Genomic DNA, 23371 nt, shown 5'->3' with positions numbered 1-23371 from the left:
ACTTTTAGCTACATCTTGGCATGCTTTGTTGTACCTGTGACAAAGGCTAATACTGCAAGGACCACTGCAGTTCACAGAGCTGTAATTGGAAACTCTATTGAAGCTGTAAATACAGCACCCTCTTCTTTGCTGTCAGAGTGGGAATTTCTGCTCTTTCACATTTGCCCTGCAACAGACGTTATTCAACTGGCTCACTGTCAAGTAGGGGTTCAGTCACACCAAGAGCCACAAAACCAGCAATAGAAAATAGGAAAAAAAACGAGATGGCAACTGAAAAGGAGACATTTTGTTTAATGCACAAGTTCTGTTCATGCTGCACTGCCTGGCTTACAGCAGTGCAAGGTCGATAGAACATCAGCAACTGCCGCTGAGGAACGGTCAGCAACACATCTTGTTTACGACGTCGTGAAAATAAATGGATTTGTTTGGATCTGCACCTAATTTGAAATGCAGTAATGAAGCAGTCTGTTACAATGCCACTGCCAGCACTCAAACACCATCCAACAATAGAGAGGGTCCATGCTTGGATTTTGATTGTATATTACGCACTATATTATTGGTGGACAAATTGCATCACGATTCTCTGAGTAGTTTTCTTTTATTAAGCACAACATGCTACGGTGCACACACTCACTGGAGTTTGAGGTTTGAGATGAATTTACGATCAAGGCTTGCATGCTGCTTTGATGTTTTTGTGCATCCCCGTGGAATCTGCTTCACCTGGTGGCCGGTCTGTTTTAAATACTGAAATGACAGATGTTTGACCGACCAAGGTTTTAACTGCATTCTGTGTGAAATTATAATTTGGGAAAAATACAACATTGGGAACAATTTTGTCCAATACTGGAAGAGAGATGGTCTTAAACTTGAACCTGCAGCTGAAAAGGCGAATGTTTTATCTCCGTTAACCCAGTCATCTTTTTTTTTAACATATTTTACAACACTGTCCTTTTATATACAGTTTTATTTGATTGTTTTAAAAAAATCTTTAAAATCACCCAGCAACAGCGTTTGTTAAAATGTTACAGGATATGAATGATGTTATAAATTGAATCATACATTTACAATGTAATTGTCTCTCTTGTCTGCAGGTTAACAGGATTCACTATCCCCGCGCCTGTTACCAGTTCTGCTTCCATATTTTCTCTGAGGCTTACCAGTGACTTTGCTGTAAGCGCTCATGGATTTAAAGTAACTTATGAAGGTAAGGAAATCCCCATTTTATGGTCTATGTTTTTTTACTGTCATTAAATCAAGCATTTAACCTGTCGGCATAATATTCCATCAGCCATAAGAAAGGGATGTGTGTTCTCGCTTCTTCCACCTGATGGCCTGTAGCACTGTTGAATTATGGAAACATTTGGTACCTCCATTTAGCAAATCAGCCTCACATTTTCCAAATCAACATCCCTCCCCTCCCAAAATCCTGGACCTTTCCCTGTGACTCCAGAGGTGCATCTGAAATTGCATGGCAGATGGCAAGGGCAATTAGTTGAACTAATGGATGAAGTGAGTTATCTGTGGAGAACCAGAGCCGGGTGCAGCCGGGTACTATCTAAATATGAACTATCCTTTTGTGACCATCTTACTCATCCTTGCTCCTTTCCCCTCTTCTTCTTCATGTGCACTCCATTGTTCATTCATCTCTATTTTCTTATTTCTTTGCTTGCTTTTTAATGAATAATTGATGATTTCAGCATTCGCTCTCCTTTACTTCTTCCGCACTTTTTATCTCACTGTAAATCTAAACATTGGCTTTAATAAAAGATATTAAGTGTACTTAACTCAATTTTTATTAACATGTTGCTAACACTCATTTTGAATAAGTTACTTGTACTTTGGGGTTGAAAAACCTTCCAAACTCAGTATGCTCAAGTTGTATTCATTTAGAAAAACCAAGTCCTGGGAACCACATTGTGCCACTGCTCCCCCCTCCCCCTTACCCCAAACGTTTAAAATTTTGCGCATGCGCACTGACACGGGTCTTCAACCACCTGCCTCTTGGCGCGCTGCAGACATGATGTTGGACTTCGACACCGCAGCAATCGCCATCATCACAATTCTGGGAGTCACCATTCTGCTGCTGTTGGGAACATTGATTTGGTGAGTCCATGCTTGAGTAAAAGGGGAACTATGAAAGTCTGTTCGCTTTTCTGCTGTTTCGCTAACCACGCTTTTCTGCTGTTTCGCCAAGTGTCCTCCAATGCATTTTTTTCGATTAAATCGGCGAGAAAACAATCGATAGAGATATGGATAACATTATCTATCATGTACGATGTTACGCCGTGTGTCTCTGTGTAGTCTTATCCGCTATAAACAATAGATTAGGGGGGTTATTTGCTTAGAGGTTAGCTTGGAGATGCGAGAACGTACTCGCAACCCACGACGTCAGTGGAGGTGCGTTTGTTGTTATCGCTGACATACTTAAGGTGAAACACGTTGTACACGCTGTAGTGCATATAACAGGCTGTTGTGACGCTGTGACGCTGCCACACATTGAAAAACAGAGAAGAAGATGGGAAACTTCCCCGCTGTATTTAAACTTTCGACATTATAAGTCGAGTATGTTGATTGGGAGTCGTGTCAGTGCAAATATGACGATCGATGATGATTTTTTATGTTCGGTTACAAGTTAGAGCGGGCGCTGCCTTGTTTGAAACGTGAATGCATGCCGTTCTTTTTTTTTCTTTTTTCTACAAAAGTTACTGAACACTATAATGACTCGACTGCTCCTAATGATGAAGCTCCAGTAAACTATTACTATATTGTATTTGACTGTATGTTACAATCCATGTGTAAATAATTATTGAGTTAAACAAGTTTTTTTTTTGCTTACATGATAGTTTTGCCTTACTACCTGACATGAGTTTGCATTGTGATATACCAGAGACTTTTTTTGACATTATGTACATGGTATTTATTTCAGTATAGTAGTCATAGTAATTGTATTTTAATGTTAAGCACTTGAAATGTGAACTTGTTTTCACACATAGTGTGTGTGTGTGTGTGTGTGTGTGTGTGTGTCTGAAATTAAATCCATTATTACCTAGTTAACACCAAGACTGACAAACAGTAATGTTTTAAGGATAACAGGATCACTGTTAAAATCATAAGCTGCATATATGTCAGCCTTAGAACTGTCTTGTGACTAATGTGTTTGTCATAGTTTTAGCATTCACTTGTATTTGACCAACGATGTTGTAAAGGCTGGTCATTATTTGAAGATGGCTGCAATACTGTGTATGCTTAAATATTGAGTAGTAACAGTTGAGTTGTTTTATTCTTTTTAACTGTATCTAACACAGGCTCAAACTAATGAGGAGTCCACACATTGTACAATCTCAGCAGTAAAAGGTATTTTCTCATGATTCTTCTTGTGCAGTAATTAATATCTAATTGCATTTTTGTAAATTTTATGATCATAAAAAGGAAAGCAAATTAAATAAATCTAATGGAATCCATAGTACCTATTTTGTGTCCCAAATAATACAATGATTGCACTTATGGATAAATAATCATCTCACCAAACACTCTCTCTTGCTCTCTCTCTTTCTCTCTCGCTCAGTCCTGACGTTGAATCTGCAGTTTCCCTCCTTTTCTGAAGAGGGGAGTATTTCAGGATCTGCTTTGAACCAGCTTGATCCAAGGTGAGGATTCTCTCTCTCTCTCTTTTTTTCTTCCTTTCTGTGTTTATTTCTCAGGCTACAATTACATGTTCTAATAATTTTCAAATTTTCTTTCATTTCAGATTTATCAAACCCCAGCCTGACCTTCAGTTCCCCTGCAGTGGACACGTCTGGAGTATTGCTTCTCCTACACTAAATCTGCATACTGTTGATGTTATGACAAAGAGAGGTTTGACGCTTTTATTAAACTGCATTTTGTGATGCAGGTGTTAAATGTTATGAAAAGAAATGTGATGTTTCACAACATAAAAAAATGTGAGCACTAAATCTGCATACTGTTCTGTGCCCATTTGAAATAAATTCAATGCAGATGAAATTCTTTTTCACAGTATTTTTTTTCTTTTAAAATTAGGTGATGATAAAGTTATTTTAAGTACTGTAGACTCAGAATTGACAAGTTTATTTCAGTACAGTAAAGTTACAATAAATTAGTTATTTTAGTAAAATACAATCATAACAAACAAGTTAATTCAATAGCTGTGAACTCAAAATACCCATGTTTAGTTTAGTATAGTAAACTCATTATAAATAAGTTCTTGGAAGTACTGCACACTTATATTTGATAAGTTACATGTACTTACTTAATCAAGTTTACTTAACTCAGTTAGTTTAAGGCAATAAGTTTGCACATTTTTTTTGAGTAAAGCCAACTTATTATATCTTACAGTGCTGCTGCTTTTCTGCACCTCTTTCTCTCGCGTTCCCTCATGTTGCAATTTGGTTATTTTTTATTTTTTGCTTTCTGTTCCTTTACCTTCACCTTCACCTTTCCAGCACTAACAGGCTGACCCCATTCTATGAGTTCACTCCTCCTCCCTGCCATGGTGTTCTTCTCCATATCACCTTTAAACCTCTCATCTCTCCACCTGACCCAGACCTGACTGGTCCAGGACCTCTCCTCCTTCCATCTGTCCATTTGTGTTTCTCTGTCGCTCTGTCTCTCTCCTTCTCTGCCTCGGTCTCCCTCTCTTCCAGTTTCCAGTGGCTTCTGCGGTTTAACTACATCTTGTTATGCAGACTCCATCTTTTTCCTCTCCAGAATTTCAACAGAATTTCATGCAGATTTTAATGTTAATCACATTTTTTTTATACACATGATGCACGTCACCCAGCATACAAATGTGAACTGGCTGAATTTTGCATAAAGGGACACATTTTTTGAGCCTGCCTTATTCACTCTTGTTGTTTACAGTGTATCGTTTCCAGAGGTGGAAAGTAACAAAATACATTGACTCAAGTTACTGTATTGAATAATTTATGTGTATTTTGTATTTTTTATGTCCAATTTAAAATCAGGATTTTGTATTTTACTTGAGTACGTATTGACTCAAGTATTGTACTTAGTTACTTTATAAATCCTATCCGTTACCGAATAAAAATAAAAATTCAGCCCACTGAAGACCTACAGGGGGAAAATATACACCAGAACCATGTGATTAGTACCAGCACTGGCGTGTGAACATAGAGGGCGCGTGCCAACAGTGACGTAATATCCTGTGTCGCGCCGGGCTCGTGAGCTCTAAAATAGTTTTGGATTCTGACCACTTATCATATTTCTACTACCCTCATACCCCACACAAAGTAACTAAGTAACTTTTACTTAAAGTACATTTCAAATGAACTACTTTTTACTTCTAGAGTACATTTTCAGGTGACTACTTTTACGTCTACTTGAGTAAAATATCATCAAAGTATTGGTACTTTTACTTGAGTACAATATTTTAGTACTTTTTCCACCTCTGATTGTTTCCACTCATTTGACACTGTGCTAAAACAGAAGGTAAAAAGTGCCTGAAGATTGGACAACAAAGTGGTGAAAGCTACAAATGTAAATTCAGGTTCTTTTTTTCTGTTTCATTCACTGGTTTTCTATCCGAGCATAATGTTGTAGAACTTAAATGGACATTCTTTTAAATATCACCATTACAATAAGTCTTGGGTTCAGTCTACTTTATGTGCACTTGTTATCTCATTCAGATTGGCTTCACAACCTATTGTGAGTGTCAATCCTGGCACTGCTTAGAGTCTATGCCGTGGTTCACTGAAGTCTTGTTCTTGTTGGTTTGTTGCTATTTAACCATTCACATGTTCAGCCCCTGCAGGACTATTATGCTACCTCCTGCCTATCACTTAGCTCAGGTTTTTCACACATGCTCAGTCACTGCACATTATATACCTATGCGTTAGTCATGGTAAAGGTGGGGAACAGTAATGGCAACAGGAGATTCTGTTTTACAAAAACTTTGATTTAATCTCTTACTCTTCCTTCATCTATCAGCATCTGGCAATATCCAATACACATCTTACAACACATTAAGGCTTCGCAAAAATCTCAAAGTAAGAAAAAATTAGATTACATGCTATTATAACGTATGGTCAAATGCAAACAAGTGGAAATTATACACAAGACCCACACTAATAATATTTAAATCTATGTCTACAACTTGTAAACTAAAACCAGTCATTGAAAATCATTCACTGGTCCTTAACCCTAAGCTAAACCTTATTGTATTTTTTATCATATTTTAACCCTCAGGCATTGAATAAGTGCAATACAACTGAACAATTAACATATTCCCATACATACTACATTTTTACAGTATTAAATTGTATTTTTATTATGTTTACAGATTTTTCTCTCTATCTTACCATTTATTCTGTTTCTCTATCCATTCAATCGTTTTTATGTTGTTGACTAAAATAAATATGGCAAATACAATCTTGATATGTCCTTACAGTTAAAGCAAGGCATGCATGCACAAAAAAAATAAATTATGATACAGCCATAGGCGTTAATGCTAACTTTAAGTTTCCTGATGTTGCTTCAAGCGGGAGCATCTATCAATAACTCACTGTGCAGTGTGGAGCATTATGAAACACTTAGTTCCTGTTTTCATCAGATAGTCCAATCTTTGAGCAAGACATGTTTTGAATTTTAACAACAGTCTCTTAAAAAGTTGGATGGATGAAAATTTGACATTTAAAATTAAACGTGTAACCTCTAATCCTCATCACTTAGCACTTAGGAGCTTGGCCAGAATGTCCACTTGACCTTTACCTTTTCTCATCACACTAATGTAAGACAATGTTAAAGTAATCCAAAGCTTTCAAAGTATGACACTTAACGTGGAGCACTGAAACATTTCAGTGCAGTTATTGTTTTATGAAATGCAGTTTTGAAGTAAAGCCACCTTCAAACATTGCTCAGTAATCATATCCAGCTTCTGCATTATTTTTGTTTGGAGGCCCTTGACTGACACATACAAAACAAACACATTCACTGCTCTTATCCATAATACATCCTTTGCAAACCAATGCAGCTCACTGCCAGCGCTGTACATCTTTCTTCCTTGTTCTGCTGATATCCTTCGCTACATCTTGCACATGAATATGTATGTGCTGCTCATTCTTATGACTGAAAATCCTGTGATGCTTGTAGACTCTGAGATAACTGAGTCAGGACTACAATTAAGTGGATTTGAATCTGCATGCATATGAAGAGGACACAGTGAAGGACACGGCCAGGTGCAATGTCATTTCTTGACAGCCTGTCATTCTTTTGCCAGTTTTGGAATGAAATCCTCCGCCAACTTTCTGTGAGTTCTGGCATTGATTAGTACCTGCTCTGCTACTCTATCACAACACTCTCAACACCTGCAAACCTAAGCTTGGCCTGAAGGGTTAGAGCTGAATTTATTATGGTACCGAGATATGGGGGATTTTCCCCAGCACAGTCAAACAATGGCCACTTGTGGCAAGGGACTGAGATAGACTGCAGCTATACCCTATACATGTCTGCCCATACTGTTATCTTCTTGCCCTTTGTTGAAGGTTGTGTGTTTGCAACAAGCACATCGCTGTGCCTATATCTAAAATGTGACACAATGCCACTTCAACCTGTCCTTTCTTGGGAAAAGTCTTTGACAGACAGCTGACCCATAAAACATAATTTCACCTTTTCTCTCCAAATCTCTTCATTTGTCCCTCTGTGGTGATGCAGTGTGCCCACTGAGCTAGAAAAGCACTCGTGTATGTGTGCTTACGTGCATGTTTTTTATCAGATGCTTTGCCTTGTGATCTAACATGGGATCAGTCAATACTCTTTTTTTTGTTGTTGTTTGTTTTCTTTGTTCGCTCCCCACTTCCGTGAAAAGCCCAGTTGTCAGTCAGCAGCCAACTCGCTGTAAAACGCCAGAGTGACAGTCTACATGGGAAAAGTGTGCTGTTTGTGTGCTCACAAACACAGGCACTCCATCAAAACTCCCATCTTCTTCAAAGGGCCACCGAGTCATTAGATATACAGGCGAAAATAAATAGCTCAGTTCCAGAGAAATCTTGCACCCAACTACCTCATTAACTAGTTCACATAACTTACCTGTTGCTACTGTGGTGAGAAATAATGCTGCTGTATAATTCACACCGACTGTCTGTCGGTGTGAATTATATTAATGTAAATATTTATGATGATGACCAAGATTCACACAGAGCTCTTGTATGCCGGTTGAAATCAACTTACTTATATACTGTAATGTTGTTAAGCACCATGATGGTGTTTCTTTTTTTTACTCCAGCTATATTTGTCAGATATGGTGATTATTTTAGAGATTAAGCATTCCCTTCTATTTGTGTTGTTCCCATCCATTTTCTCACCCTGAAGTGAAGTTTGAACAGGATTTCATTAAGTTTAGCTTCTGCTCAGCCCCTGGTGTTTGGGCGCAGCTGTTTTCCCAAGGTTCGGTTATATCAACAATTTATTTAGGGTCCCCCAGACAGCAACACTTGTTAGCTCAGGGCTAACACTGTGTCTGAAACAATTGATTTCTTTAGGGGGTTCTTCAAACCCTCATAAAAGTTGAATTCCTGAGTCAATGGTAAATGTGGGCCGTTATTCAAAGCATGACTTTGTTGCGGCGACTGTAGCTGCAATTGAGAGGACTTATTCATTGAGACTTATTGAATACATTGAATACATTGAATTAAATAGCTTTTAATGCCTTCAAATATTTGCAGCTGCTGATACTAAAATCATATCATGCAAATTATTTTCTGATGATTGATTCAAGGTCTGTAGCTGTCTGAGACATTAGTTCTGACTTTCCTTTCACCAAAGGGCACTGAGTCAGTGCTGGTATAATTACAGAGGCCATGCATCTGTTGATTTTTAATTACTGACCTGAGGTGAGTTTTGCAAAACATTTAATTGCAGAAGTGGGTATTTTGTTTTGTTGTTTTTGTCAAGAACAAGGACATTTTGCTTGTAGCAATGAATACTGTGCATGACGGGAACCAATCTGAATGAGTTGAAACCGCGTTAGGGTCTTGTTTCTTTAAATCAAAGGCACAAAGATCGTTATCATTCACTGAGGCAAGTTCTTGTAGATTAGACATTAATATTTGTCTTGACTGTACCATACCCTTCCTTCCATCCATCCATCTTCTACCGCTTTATCCTCCACACGAGGGTTGCTCAGGGTGAGGATGAGGGTGATAGGAGGGGTACTCCCTGGACAGATCGGCCATCTAACCACGGAGCGTCCAGAAAACGTTGTCTTCCTGGAAAATAATTAGTACGTTATCACGTTTTTTGACTGGAAAAAATCGGCCCAAAAATATTATTAGTATTATTATTATAATAATAATATATGATTATATAATGTCTCAATTATGAGTGGGAATGTTTTGGATAAGTGTATTTGTTTTCTGTCAATGAAAACTATTTAACTGAATTTAGCGTAGCTGCAGAGGCCATTGAGGCTTAACAAAGCTTACGTACTGTTGCTTTAAAACCAATAATTATGACCAAAATAATGAAAGATTCTGCTGTGAAGCAGATTGTTTTTAATACAAAGTATATATAAAAATATGCATGTCTGTTCTGTGATCAGTCTCAGTGAATTCTCTTTAATCCCACGACGAGCCATTTTGGCTTCCTTGCATATTTGCAGAATGCAGCTCGTAGGTAGGCCAAAATAAGCTAAATCAGCTGCAGTACATTCACTACAAATGTACTTGAAATGCTCTGTACAGTGTGTGATACATTGGTTCTTCAGTTAATTTCTACTGACCCAAATTTCCTCTCCACATCATTGGCACGGTTCTTATTCAAGAAAACCTTTCCAGCACAGCCAGGCTTTTATTGATCGAGTGTCGTATTGGTATACAAGTGTTAAATGTGGTAAATGACACATTATTGGAAAGAGGGATTATTGTGGAAGAGAGTCTGTTGTCAAACAAACCACATAACACCAGTACCTGAAAATTTGGTTTGTTTGTTTTTACAAATGCAAATTATCTTTCATCGGCCGTGTGCTGAATTTTAATCTGATACTGTGAAGAGCTGTTGTGGTAAGGTTGTAGATATTTAGATCGCTTTTGATGTGCTTTGTCACATTTTTGTTTAACCACAAAAATCTGTTTGTTTTTTGCTTTTTTTTATCAAAATAAAAACGTACATTTCAATTCATAGGCTCTCTGTAATTCCCACAGAAACAAAGTTAGTGTTTGTTGCTGATTATCATGCTGCGCCAAGAAGGGCTGCACATACAGTATTTATTGCAGCATGAAGAAGCTGCATTTGATGTCAGTAAGCATGGCCTCAAACTCACTTCAAAACAGCAGTGTGTGTGTATGCACTTGTGCGTGTGTATGTGTGTGCGTGTGTGTAATAGCAGGAGTACAAATATTGAGCTTTCACTGCCTTGTTCTCAGGGCCTCAAACCAGTTTTTTATTGGATTTAAGGTTAAGATACCCTGCCCATGTGGTACACAACATTTCCTCTTTGACCTGTTTTAACTATTAAACAGTCTGTACACACTGGAGTGTGCAAACAAATATATGTATTGCTTTTGTGTGGTCATGCAAATGCATTTCATTCCAGCCAGCTTAGTCTACTCTGATCACCAAAAGTTGATTAACTAAATTTAACCAGTAGATTAATTGATCAAAAAACATTTGATGCAACATTAACACGGTGGTGACTCATGTCATTACCGTCTGTAAAATAATTCATTAAAATCCAACACCTGTATTGCAGTGACAAAACTCATGTTGCTTCCTGCTGAGCGTTTCTTTTCTTTGGTTTAAAATGACAAAGGCTGCTGAAGTACAACATATCCGCTGTCACTAATTAATATTTATTATGTCAGTAACTTTATAAATTTAACGTGGCTGTTGGTTCTCTGTCGGCTGAGAAAGAAAAATCAAATGAACGGAGTTTCTTTTAGTTTCAAGAAATCAAAATGAGTCACACATTTTCTTTCTAGTGGATTGTGTAACATCTTTAGGGACAACATTCTCACTTTCATGCATATATCTATAATTTAAGCTGATAGACTTTCATTGAAGTCTACATTGATAGATTGATAGTCAGACCAAGCCTGTTTTCCTTTTTCATTCCTGTAGTCTATTGGCACTCTCAGAAATGTAAACTGCTGTCAGTTGGGGCAATAAGGTTTTTATTGCCTTCATTCGAGACCATGCATATGAGGGGTTTGACGAGCAATTGCAGTGTAAATTGGATCCGTAATTACATTTAAAAATGGTTCCTGGATATTGTGACTCCACAGATGTGACTATCAGTGAAATTATGTTCATACATTTCATAATTTGACAAATGCTTTTATCCAAAGCACCATCCAGATGGACTGGTGTTTAGAGCGGTCGCCTCGGGAGTGGGAGGTCGACAGTTACCCCAGCTGTGTCACACCTAAATGGTACTTTCTTTCCTCTCTGCTACTCAGCCTAAAAGGAGGTGTAGGTGGATGTACTCTGTGATGGACTAGGATATATAAATACTCTTAGTTATTTTGTTCTACTGAAAGAGGAATTAAGCACCTATGGGATGCTCCTTTGTGGAGCATATGACCTAGTTATACAACTGACTTAGCTACCTTTTATTGTTTAGTGTTGTACAACTGAGGGTCAACACCTTGATGTTTGTTCTTGATGTGAGTTAGATCTGTTCAATAAGTGTAGGGCGTCAGGTAAAGAAGTCAGACCAGTAAGTGCCAGTTAGGCATATTAGGATTTTAGTTTTTTTTTGGAGAGGGTCAGACTCTCAGAGAGAGTCGGAAGAGATGACTGTTCAAGAGGTTCTTAATTTTAAGAAAGGAGCTCTTGCTCTGTTAGTGTTTGGTGGCTGGTTCCACGATCAGTGAACAACAGATGAGAACAGTCTGGTTTATGACTGCCTTGTGTGTAAGGAGGGCAGTGCCAGACAATGTTTTCTAGAGGAACTTGGTTATCAAAAGGGAGCATACACCTGTTAAACTGAGTTTAGGAAGTTTGGTACTGACCCATAATTTGCTCTGTAGGTAATATTAGTGACGGATTTAACTCTGGTTGGACACCATTGTTAGCGAAGGTCAGTGAGCAATAGAGAATGGTGCTCGTCAACAACATATCAGTGGTCTGTTCCAAGATCCGTGTCAAGGTCTCAAATGTATTCCTCTCTATTTTGTTTCCGAGTCAGTTTATCAAAAATAAAATAGTTGGCCACGGATTGTCATTTTAACTTCATGATCCATCACAAAGTGAACACCTAAGAAAGTAAAGTCATGATGACAACTCTGATCTGATACTCACAAATTCTCCTATAAAGTGTTAAATGTTTAAAATGCCGTATTTTCAAAATAAAAGTGTCTGTAGCTTTTTTTTAATAGAGGGTGATAGAGGAAATAATTTCCTTGAAAGAAATGATGCCATTTATTAAATTGCTTTACATTTTGTTTTAGAAGGTTTGGTTTAGTAATTGGTAAATAGGCTAAAGTATGTGGCTGTTTGTCTATCCTGTCAGCAGATTGAACAGATTTGGTGACAGCCATATTGGTTGTTGACTAAAATACTTGACTGGCTCTCCCATAGGGCACACTTGTCATTCCTCTTATCAAACACAACTTATTAGGTCAGTGGCTCATGCTGTGGTTGTTTAAATATACTGCAGTGCATAGGAGCAGGACATATTTCTTTTTTATGCATGTGATGCAAGACGTCTTATTGGCTCTTTACTAACAAAGTTATTGACTGGCTGCGCATTGCTACCTTAGTTGTCAACTCTAGTGTTACATAAACTCTCAAAGGATCGTCTCTACTGCATCAGTGCTGTTCTTAATGTCTATGTGAATAGGGCATTCAATATCATTTTTTTCCAGTTCATTTGGCTCAGGCACTGCGCCTAAATCATATGAAGCTTTTATGGAAACTCTGTGTGATTGCATGGCATGTGTAAATATTTGTTTTATTTCTAATTCATTGCATTCCTATTTTTGTGTTGTTTATTGCATGTATTCATTTGGCAGTTACAGCGCAAACACAATTTATTGGTGCAAACTTCTCCTGAGGCAAAACGAAAAAGGAACCAGTGATGTGTTATTGCCCTGCACTATGGCTTGAAATAAAAGCTCTGCTGATACATTTTTGTGCAGACTGGACATATGCAGGGGAATTTTGACAGAGACAGAGTTATGACGGTCTAATAGATGAGAGAAATGTGCTGGAAGATTGTGTTCGACTGAAAGCGTACAGGACCAAATAACGCTTGGGGCTTTTTTTTCCTTTTTTTTTTTTTTAATTTATCAAAATTCCTTTTCAGTAGTTTGCCAATGAATAAAATCCGTAAAGTGCTTCCTTGTAGAATATAGCATCAATATGTCATCTTCAGAAATGTGTCTGCCTGGGGATGTAAAATATTGATGCAGTATTGTTCTATTATTTTTCATTGTTACTGTTGTTCTGTCATATGCACTCTTTATCTCTTTGTGCCATGATAAACAGTAAATGATAGATACACAAAAGGTACAATAATAGGGAAGTAGAGAACAGAGGGTGCAGTAATGGAATAGACATTAAGTTTGAAAAATGATCATGTCATTATAGTAATATACTGTACATGCCTGCTGCAGATTCTAACATTTTCTTATATCTCAGAGGCGATTTGGGAAACAGTCTTTGTTTGTACATACTGTAAGAGAGCCACATGAACTGAGGTCATCTGGCACTGAGCTGACATTTATTATTATTTTCTACAGAAGGGGTGTAACAATGCTGATGAACACAATATCCAAAGCTGAAAAATGTTGCATAAAATGAATGATTTCAGGTAAATGGTGTTGGTTCTGACACATTTGATGTATATAGACATTAAAACTTAGGTGAAAAATCATTTGTACTGTTTATGTTGCTGTGAACCACAAGAGCTTCATCTCATCATGTGGGCACCCAAATGAAAAGCAAGATGTTCTGCAACATTGCTGCTTACACACCCAGTGTGGCCAAGGCTGAAGGAAACCAATGTGGTGCTTCAGTACTACTTAGATTTTGTTATCTTCTTATAATAATTATAGGTTAATAAAATGGCTTAGGTTTAAGCCATAATAAGGTATTTGAGTAGCAATTGGGTGAAATATAGACTCGTTCTGACATTTGGTAGCTATAAATGGTGTATGTAGACTCTAGTAAAGTCCAGATTGAGAAGAGTCATACGTAAGAGAAATCTTTTGGGCAGCCGAAATGATGAAAATTAAACTTAATGGCTTTGATTTTATGGCTAAAGATAAAATTAAGGAACACTGTTATAATAAGCAACACAATTATTCCTAACAACTCTATCTCCTCTTTCATTCTTTCCACTTCCAGAGCTGAGAAGCAGCTCATGTGGAAATCCTGGGGTTCCTCCCAAAGGCATCCTGAATGGAACTCAGTTCAACGTGGGTGACAAGATGCGCTACCGGTGTGTCACCGGCTATGTCCTAGATGGACATTCTCTCCTCACCTGTGTCACTAATGCAGCTGGCGTGTCAGTGTGGGACTTTCCTGTGCCAAACTGCAGAGGTGAGGACATTTTATTGTCACTGAAAAGAGTTATTCATCATTTTAACTGCAAATGCTGCTTTATTAAGCCAACTTTTTCCCTCCCAGCTGTCCAATGTGATTCAATGCTTACATGGAGAACATGATGTTATGTACATATTTAACGATTCCCGCAAGAACTTTAAAATGAGAAGGTGGTTTTGTTTCATAGTTGTTTCATATTTTGTTTATATGGATTTCTTTATGTTATTTTAAATTATTTATATGTTGTTGGCTTGGTGAGAGAGACGTAGTAATAAGGTGTATTCATTAGATCAGCTCTTTTTTTTTGCAAAGGAAAGGAAATAATTTAATTATGTTAAAGAAGCTGATTTAGAGCCTCAGGGGCTCAACAGGTTAGTTCAATATTTATTCCTGTCAAGAAGGTAGCTTATTACTGTATTGCTGTAAGCATGAGTCATACATTCACTGGATTTCTGCTGTGGTGCGACTCCTTTTGAAATGTGTGCAGATATTTCTTATCTGCAATGAAAGTGGGGTGAGTTTGTTGATCTGTGAGACAGCAGGGGCAGCTGTTGCTTTTAGCCTTGTACTGTGCTGTGAGGTCTCAGCCACCTTTCTTCAGACTGCATCGGTAGTAACGCCAGGTTTCTTGAGCTCTGAGAACAAAGGCACACCAAGCATTTTCCTTCTATAAAGAAATGGAGAGTAAAGTACCCACCCTCCTAGCAACTCCAGTAATATTAGATGATACACTGCCAATCCATAGATACAGGCACAGAAGGCAAAGATACCATTATACTTCATTGTTCAATCATAACAAACCTTGAGCAGTAACTGACCTTTTAATCCCACCTAGCAGATTATAAATTCTATGACTGAATTGTCTACCACGCAAAAAGTAAAAACAACTTTTGTCACATGTGACCTTGCATTTATTTAGTTACTAGTTATTTGTCAATTTTACAAGTAATTTGTGTTGTATTATGGCATCTACAGTATAGTGCTGCACAACATGTACATAATCTAATGAGCAAAAGTTCTTCACCTGGCCGTCTCAGCTGTATATTGCAGTGAGCCTCATTTAGCATGCACTTGGCATTGATTGCAGACTAAAATATACCAAAGAATACAAACTGTGTAAAAAAAAAAGAAGTGGAATCACACTGTGTATGTACAGCTATAGCCAAGATAATTTCACTTGCAATAAAATATTCCAGTTTCCAGATTTGCTTTTTGACACTTTTTAAACACACATTTTTGTGTTTCATTTTCCACTCAAGCTGTTGCCTGAGAGTTAAATCCTTAAAGATGCTGTGCATGTGTAATTTGTCTTAAGCTCCTTTGCTCAACCATCTGGAACTCATGAGTGGAGGACATGTTATAACATAAAGATGATTGATGAACATTAGTCTACTTTATTCATGGCATACTGTTAATCCCATGCTGTGATTATATTAGATCAGTTGTCACAATGACACGACCAAAAGAAATTGGCAATTCTGATAGTGAATGTAATTTCACATTGTGATGATATCCACAATACATATCAGTGCATATCAATTTGGTACATCATATTGAGGAGTGAGATCATTTGGCATAATATATAGTCTAGTAAGTTAAGGCAGTCTCGTTTCCTTAAATATCCACTCAGGCTATTGTGAAGTAAGGTTAATTCAGCTGTAAACACCAGCATAATTTAAGGTTTGGTTAGTTACATTAAAACAGTGCTAGAAGCTTGTCCACATCTCCCTGTGGACATTTTAACAACTTTTTGCCTTTTAATTACTTTTACTCTAGAGAACCATTTAGTTGGAGGAGGTTTACGTATTAATTGAAGTTTGGCTGAATATCAAACCTGTGATGCATGTATTCCCAGTGGACAACACCTTTTTTTTTACTTGCATTTGCTGCATCAGCCTCCCTTTACCCCAAACCACCTCTTAGTAAGTGCTGCTGCTATTTTTAGAGACAGCCACCACTTCATACAGTATACCGCAAGGACAAATAAACTAACATGAGGCAAAAGCTCTTAAAGAGACGGATTGAAAGCTACTTCCAAATACAAATAATTTCCTTGCACGCTACCAGAATAGCCTGCTCATAGGTTATTGCCATAATACTAGAATGGCATTGCTCAACTTTAACTGACATTATAATGATTTAATGAATAAAACAAAAGTTTCAGATGTTGAGAATATTTAAAGTAGGTTTGTGTAGATGATTTTTAATCATTTATATCTTATAGGTTTCTTCGCCGAGATGGAAAAGCAAGTTGCAACTTGAATAAATGATAACGTTTTGATGCAGGTGCACTACAACAGAGCAAATTATACAAATGAGAGGCTGTGCTGGCGTGAAAGTCGATTCCCTCCCATTTTTATATACACTCCTATTTAATCCTATGCAGTCTTAAAGCCAACAGAGCATAATATATATATGCTCATGCCTCCTCATTTTACAATGCAAAGCACAGCAAATAGAATATGGCTGAGCATATGTTTATGTAACAGCTAGCTTTAAGGAAACAAAAAAGCTGCAGATGGAGGGTTCCTTTGCATTTAAGGTTTGTGTTTGCCCTTGTTTCCAGGGGCCAGAATCAGAACTCCTTTTTTTTTTTTCAATCCTGGGTTGTGCTTCAGCCACTCTCTCACTTGTCTAAATCCAACCCAGCTCCTGTATGTGGGCAGCTGGTCCTTTGATCTCATTTCCACGGGGAACCTGCCCTTTCTGCTCATCACCAATTGTTTTACACCCAACACACAGCAACACAAAATCTCTGCCCAATCCACCGTCCAACCCCGAATGTCTCACAACACCTCAGTCTCTCAGCCAGTCAACCGTTTTTTTGTTAGGATGGCTCTCTCTTTTGTCTTTTCCCCAGTTCTCTTCTCTGTGCAGTAAGTTCATGTTTGTGTGTATGAATGACAGAAAGAAAACGGGACTGAACAGGAAAAGGGAATAGTGCAAGAAGACAACTCGGGTTTGACCAATATTACGTTCATTAGTATACAGTGGACTTGTCAGATATAAGTTTATTTTCTGGACAGACTTGTCGGCTTTAATTTTTATCAGTGTCACTGCTGTGTTTACCCTGTAGGTCCAGCTTTGATGTCGGTATGGATAAACACGTTTAAGTTGGTATTTATTTTCCACACTTTGTCACTACAAAGCAACTTCACTTTATGTTTCTCTGTTATTGGGGGGGAAAAGCTGTTTATTTGGCTTGAAGTGGCTGTCGGGGCAATGTGGATCCTGTGATGATTTTGTAGAAATGCTACAGCAGCTGTGGATGCTGCAAATCTCATGTATTGCCAGGTTTTATCCCATGTGATTATTCTGATTTATTGTTTCTTTGAATACTGACAATAAAATTTGACAAGTTGAAGGGAATTTTGAAAAAGTAGAGTGTGCGAGTGAGACTTAAATACTCGCATAAAGAACACAACAAAATCAACTTCAAAAAAAAAGGCAGGGGGATGGAGAATTAATAGGTATTTTAATTGTGACTTGCTCCGGCTCCTCACATCTTTCAAATCCTTCTGTGTAAGTTGTCCCTGGATATTCATTAATACAGGCAATGAGGGAGCTAACAGGGACAATGTGCTAACAGGAGAATATGGACACTGTCATTCATGTTGCCAGCCATTGTCTGATAGAATAATAAAATTAGCCCAGATGAGAAGCTTGCATTTTAAGCCTATCAATCTGGTTACGTAACTGAACTAAACACAAAACTTAACCTTTTAATGTTTTTATTTTATTTCAATCTTTTACGAGTCCTGCGTAATTTCTTTTTACCCATATTCAAAGCTCAACGTTTTTGCCAAGCTACTGTTATGATTTTGAAAGCAGGCAAATATGTTGCATTTCAAAAACCTTTGCTTTTATGAGGTTTGCTAATTGGTGCTGTGGTTCCATATCACCTAGTAAATTATCATCTGAAATCTGCGTTTATGGAGATGTGGTTATGAATCTCAGAAATATCCATAAGGCTGAGCAAATCGGGGACACAGTGACTGCTTTTGCATTAACACGGGGATCATTACAAAAGAAAAAAAAACCTGCTGTACTGAAGAAATTTATACATGAGTTCCTTCCTTCTATCCTTGGGGGAGATTTTTTTTCTACGTAGAAAGACAAGTGTTGTATCTGATCAAAGTCAAGGGAGAGAGATTAATCCCTCCTCAAGTAGCATTAGATTGCTGATGCTGGGGATGTAAATGAGCTCAGCTAAGCAGTCGTAATCCTCACCACAATCTTTTTTTTTATACAGCCACCATTTTTAAAAAGAGACAGATACTGCTTCGTCTTTAAAGCCAGAGCGTGCACTAATGGTTTGTTGAGGAACACATTGCTCAGCATTGAGTTGAGTCTTTTATGCAACTAAACCTTGTCGGCAAAATGTACCTCAAAGGCTACCATGCATCGCAGTGACATACACAGTGTAAATATATAAAACTGGTAAGGCATTATCTAGTTGAAGCCATTTAAAATTCTCAGGCTGCTGCAAAGCATTTCTAAGCCTCAGACAGCCTGTGCATGATTTACAGTACCATGCATGGATGCTTCTCAAAGAAACGGTGAAGAAATCTTTCTCACAAAAGCAAAAGTCTCCCAAGCTTTGAATTTAATTCATATTCCAGTTTAATTGGCTTCAGGTGAAGATACATTAATGAGTTATTAAATGTGGCTCTGCAGATCTACAGTATCTAATGTCTGCAATGATACCAGGTCCACTGCAGCTCATTTTTACTATTACACAAGCATTACTAAAAACCAACCCAGCTCTCAGGACACGTTTATTGGTCACCAGCGATCATGTTGGTTATCTTGGAAGCCACTTGTAAGAAAACCTAAAGACGAGCTTACCCCTGTGACACCAGAGCTTGTGTTATCTCCATCTATTTAGTTAAGTTCAGTTCAACATGCATAATTCATCCCCAGAAGGGCCAACAAACAGCTCATCCACATGCAAGTCTAACATTTCTGTAATGCGAATACACAAACAAGTGCAAACCAAAACTAAAAGCAGATGTCGCATGTAAGGGTGAGACTGAAGTGCACTCATCAAGTCAACTGACCAAGCAGCATGGCCACATTGTTGCCATCAATGCACAGAGACAGTGGAGATTAATTAGAATATTTTAGAGTTCATGAAGTTATTATTAAGTCAAGTTTAATTTAAAAAAGGGCTTTATCTTTTCTCTTGATTTGCTCTCCATTTGTGGCTTTTCCTGCCACGTGTTTTTGTCTTTGACTTTAGTCCTATACTTGCACTTCTTCTCATTACCCAATGCCTCTCTACTCCATTTTCATGCTCCTTTTGCCTTGATAAGGGTCACATTATGCTGCCTGCCTGTCATGAGGTTGAAAAGTAATACTGTTCCTATGCAGCACTTATTATTGGTTAAATTCCAGCCAGTAGCCAATTACTCTCTGAATTTGCTCGGCACTCTTTGGGATGTTACTTTAAATGCATTGATAAGAAACACGGTTTCTTGTTTGTTTTTTTAATGGTGGAGAGTACAATGATTCACACCAGAAGCAAATCAAGACTCTAAATGGCCTTGCAAGGCTACAGGCATTCAACAATTGCCAGCCTATACTCGGTGTAGTCCACAAAGAAGAGACAGCCCTTGATGTGAATCATGTGCACTATATGTGGACCAAGTGGGGAAAAAAATAGTACTCCCCTTATCCATACGAGGCATGTATGCATGTCAGTCAGTATAACTAACTCATTAAACACAAAATGATGCAATTTTTCAATAAATAAAATATACCAGAAGACGTTAGTGATGTTCAAAACAGCTTTATTTTATTTATTTTTTTAAATATTTAGTCCATATTAAAATAACTTAAAGGTGCCATATTATTATTATTATTATTATTCATATGTAAGAATGTGGCCAAAAACGGTTACTACATTCAAATTCAAAATGCCCAGGTCTTTTAGGTTTCGTTTTCTGACGTAACTGGCAACCCGTGGTTGCTCAGCTGCTGAGACTCTACTGAATCCAATGATTGGTAGACGGCGGTAGGTGCCGCCACTTGCCAAAACATGATTTCAAAACATAAACATGATTTGCAGTCTGCAAAATATTTTTTAATGCAAATATTTTGGCTGTACTGTTGTTGTTGGTGAGTTCAGTTTGTTATATGAACATTATTCCTGAGTCTCTGTGACATATTAGGAGGATTTTATGGCCAGTTGCTTTGGATTTATTACATAATGCACCTTTAAACTTGAACCTGTTTTACATTTTGTCAAATCGTATATTTAGATTGATTGATAGATTTAGATTATTTTAACTTCAAGCACACAGTCCATTTTATTTGGTGTCCTATTATAATGCGGTCCTCCAGGACACAAATGTTGCAAGAAGTCAGTGACTATAAGTAAACAACAGTATTGTTCAAAAATAAAAACTCTAGACACTCTCATGAGAATGGACAAACAAATGGACTTTGATCAGTTGCTTGGCCTATACTAATGTGTCAATGCACAAAGATCAAGCTAACTTGGAGCCTTAACCCTCCTATCGTCGTCTTTATTTTATCTCCCATTGAATTTCATACATCTGCTTTCTTGTTCCTTGACCAATCGTGCAATGCAGCATACAGTAATGTTCCAAGGCTGGCAGCTTTGACAGTTCTGAGTGGAGCGCTGAGCCATCAAAAGGTTTCAGCTGGCACAGCCGAGTGTCACATATTAGTCTTAAATGATGTGAAAACTGTGAAAGCCCTGCCATCATTACAATTCTTAAGGGAGAAAAAAAAAATGAATGCAAGGATTGAAGGGAGGCGAATAATGGTATAAAAGATCTGAGAGGGCTTGGAAGAGAGGAATGGAGAGAGAGATGGAGAGATATTGGAAACGGTGGGGGAGAGTAGGGAAAGGGGACGTGGAGTGAAAGAGAGCAAGCCACTGTTACGGTGGAGTGCATTAACATTCAGCTGATGTGCCGTGCTCCCCACACTGAAAAAATATACAATTTCACAGCATTATAAGCCCTGTTTGTCACCATTTGTTCGTTTCCTGAAATATGAGGGAGCTCCGTGGACATAATGATGAATTTCTAACTCTGGGATGGAGGGAGGACACAGGATCGGGGCGCAATAGACAATGTAAACAACAACAAACATGTAAAATTGGTGCACAAAAAAATTGTGTTTGGCACTTCGATGAATGAGTCATGATTCTCTCCATTGTCATGAAAACACATCACCGTTTATTCTTGTATGTCTTTATCTGTTCCATTATTGTATTAAAATTAGCTGACTTATTGGGTGGTAGACCAATACATGGGTTTACTAAAGTCTGTAACTCATGAATATGTGGACATTTTTTAATCATTTTTTAACTCATCGGCTTCAGCTTCCACATTGGTGTTTCTCTGCTTTGCATTTATCTGAAAGGACAAGTACAGATTTTTTATGTCTGCAGACACTTTTTTTTTTCCATGTTGAACTTTAAATAATAGCTCTGATATAACCCTGCAACCATGTGTCTTTTCTGCCCACACCCTCCCCACCTGGCTTTTCTCTGCGTGACTGACAGCGGAGGACACATGTGGTGGCACCCTGAGAGGCTCCAGCGGGCTCATCTCCAGCTTCGATTTCCCCAGTAGTGACTCTCTTGGTGCGGGTGGAGGTGGAGGTGCTGGAGGCCTGGGCAGCAGTGGGGAATGTAAGTGGACCATCCTGGCTGATCCGGGGGACACCATCTCTCTGGTGTTCACTGAATTTCAGATGGAGGAGAAGTCGGATTATCTGGAGGTGGAAGGATCTGAACCACCAACGATCTGGTAAGTTGGGCTGTGTGGAGTCATGTGGGTATAGTTTGTATTTCATCAAGCTGACATTACATTAGTAGACAGATAATTTGTTCTACTGGAGGTGGGTGTATAATATGTGTTTGTGTTGACACGGTGTTCACAGAAAGTGGTTTGTGTGAGGAGGATTTGTTTGTGTATACAGGTTTGGTTTTGAAGTGTTTTTACCCAGGTGACTGATGTTGACAGGTACTATATTTTCCTCGAGAAAATGATTTGTGGTGCGACTGTAGTGAAGCTGGCCTAATATTTTCTCTTAGTGCTGCCAAATTGAATGCAGGCCAAAAACAATTTAGAAATACAGAGACGTTAGGACATATTCACGTATGAAGTCAGTTTTGTCATTCAGCAGAGAAAGTAAGATAAGTAATCTTATAAAAAATAAAAGATATATGTTTTTTGTTCAGCCTAATATCTTATAATGTTTCAATATGGGCCCACAGCTGCAGCTCCAAATCCAAAGCAACTTCTCAAGCTTGGCATAAAAACGCTGCTCATTATTTTGATTGTGGCGCAGGCTTGGAAATGAGAAACTGGAAAACAGTAACTAGCAATTGCGGAAAAAGTCATAATGTAATTTGTAAATTAATTTGTATAATTAATTACAATCATGCAGTTAAACTCCAACAAGATTAGATTCAGAGTTGATTCCATAGGGGTTTGGATGCTTGCTTAGACAAGGCTGTTTTTCCCCTTGGGCTTTGGCTTAGTTCATTGACTAACAAGGAGGCCTGTCTAATGGGATATTGAAACATAGTAAAAAAAGGTTCAGCATGATCATGAAATATTTTTGAAAGAATCAGCTACAGTAAAAAGAAGAAAGCTTGCTCATGGCATGCGAACAAGCTTTTTAATTAATGCCCATGGACATTTGTGTGTAGAAAATATAAAGATATTCCTTGATTTGGACTGAATTAAGTGAATTCAGAAAGGAGGCACATGGTTCCCTGATGCATAATTCAAATTAAGGTGAACATGAATGACACAACTTTGACATAGTTCCGTTTAAAAAGCAGCCTTCAGTCACTTTGGTTTATAGC

The 23371-nt window shown here is 38.0% G+C and overlaps 1 protein-coding gene across 1 annotated transcript in view; it reads left to right on the top strand.

Annotated features, from left to right (window-relative positions):
• The window catches only part of LOC310929905 (CUB and sushi domain-containing protein 3-like), a gene marked incomplete at both ends in the record, with an annotated part of 208391 nt that overhangs the window by 35661 nt on the left and 149359 nt on the right, over positions 1–23371 (top strand). The window contains 3 exons of the mRNA XM_083892768.1: positions 1092–1204; positions 14320–14514; positions 22058–22304. Coding sequence (XP_083748894.1) covers positions 1092–1204; positions 14320–14514; positions 22058–22304 — 555 coding nt within the window. The remainder of the gene's footprint in view (positions 1–1091; positions 1205–14319; positions 14515–22057; positions 22305–23371) is intronic.

The sequence above is a fragment of the Microchirus variegatus genome (assembly GCF_963457635.1).
Source record: "Microchirus variegatus genome assembly, chromosome: 1".
In the NCBI taxonomy this organism is placed as follows: Eukaryota; Metazoa; Chordata; class Actinopteri; order Pleuronectiformes; family Soleidae; genus Microchirus; species Microchirus variegatus.
Note: the sequence above shows the minus strand (reverse complement) of the source record. Positions and strands in the feature narration are given on the sequence as shown.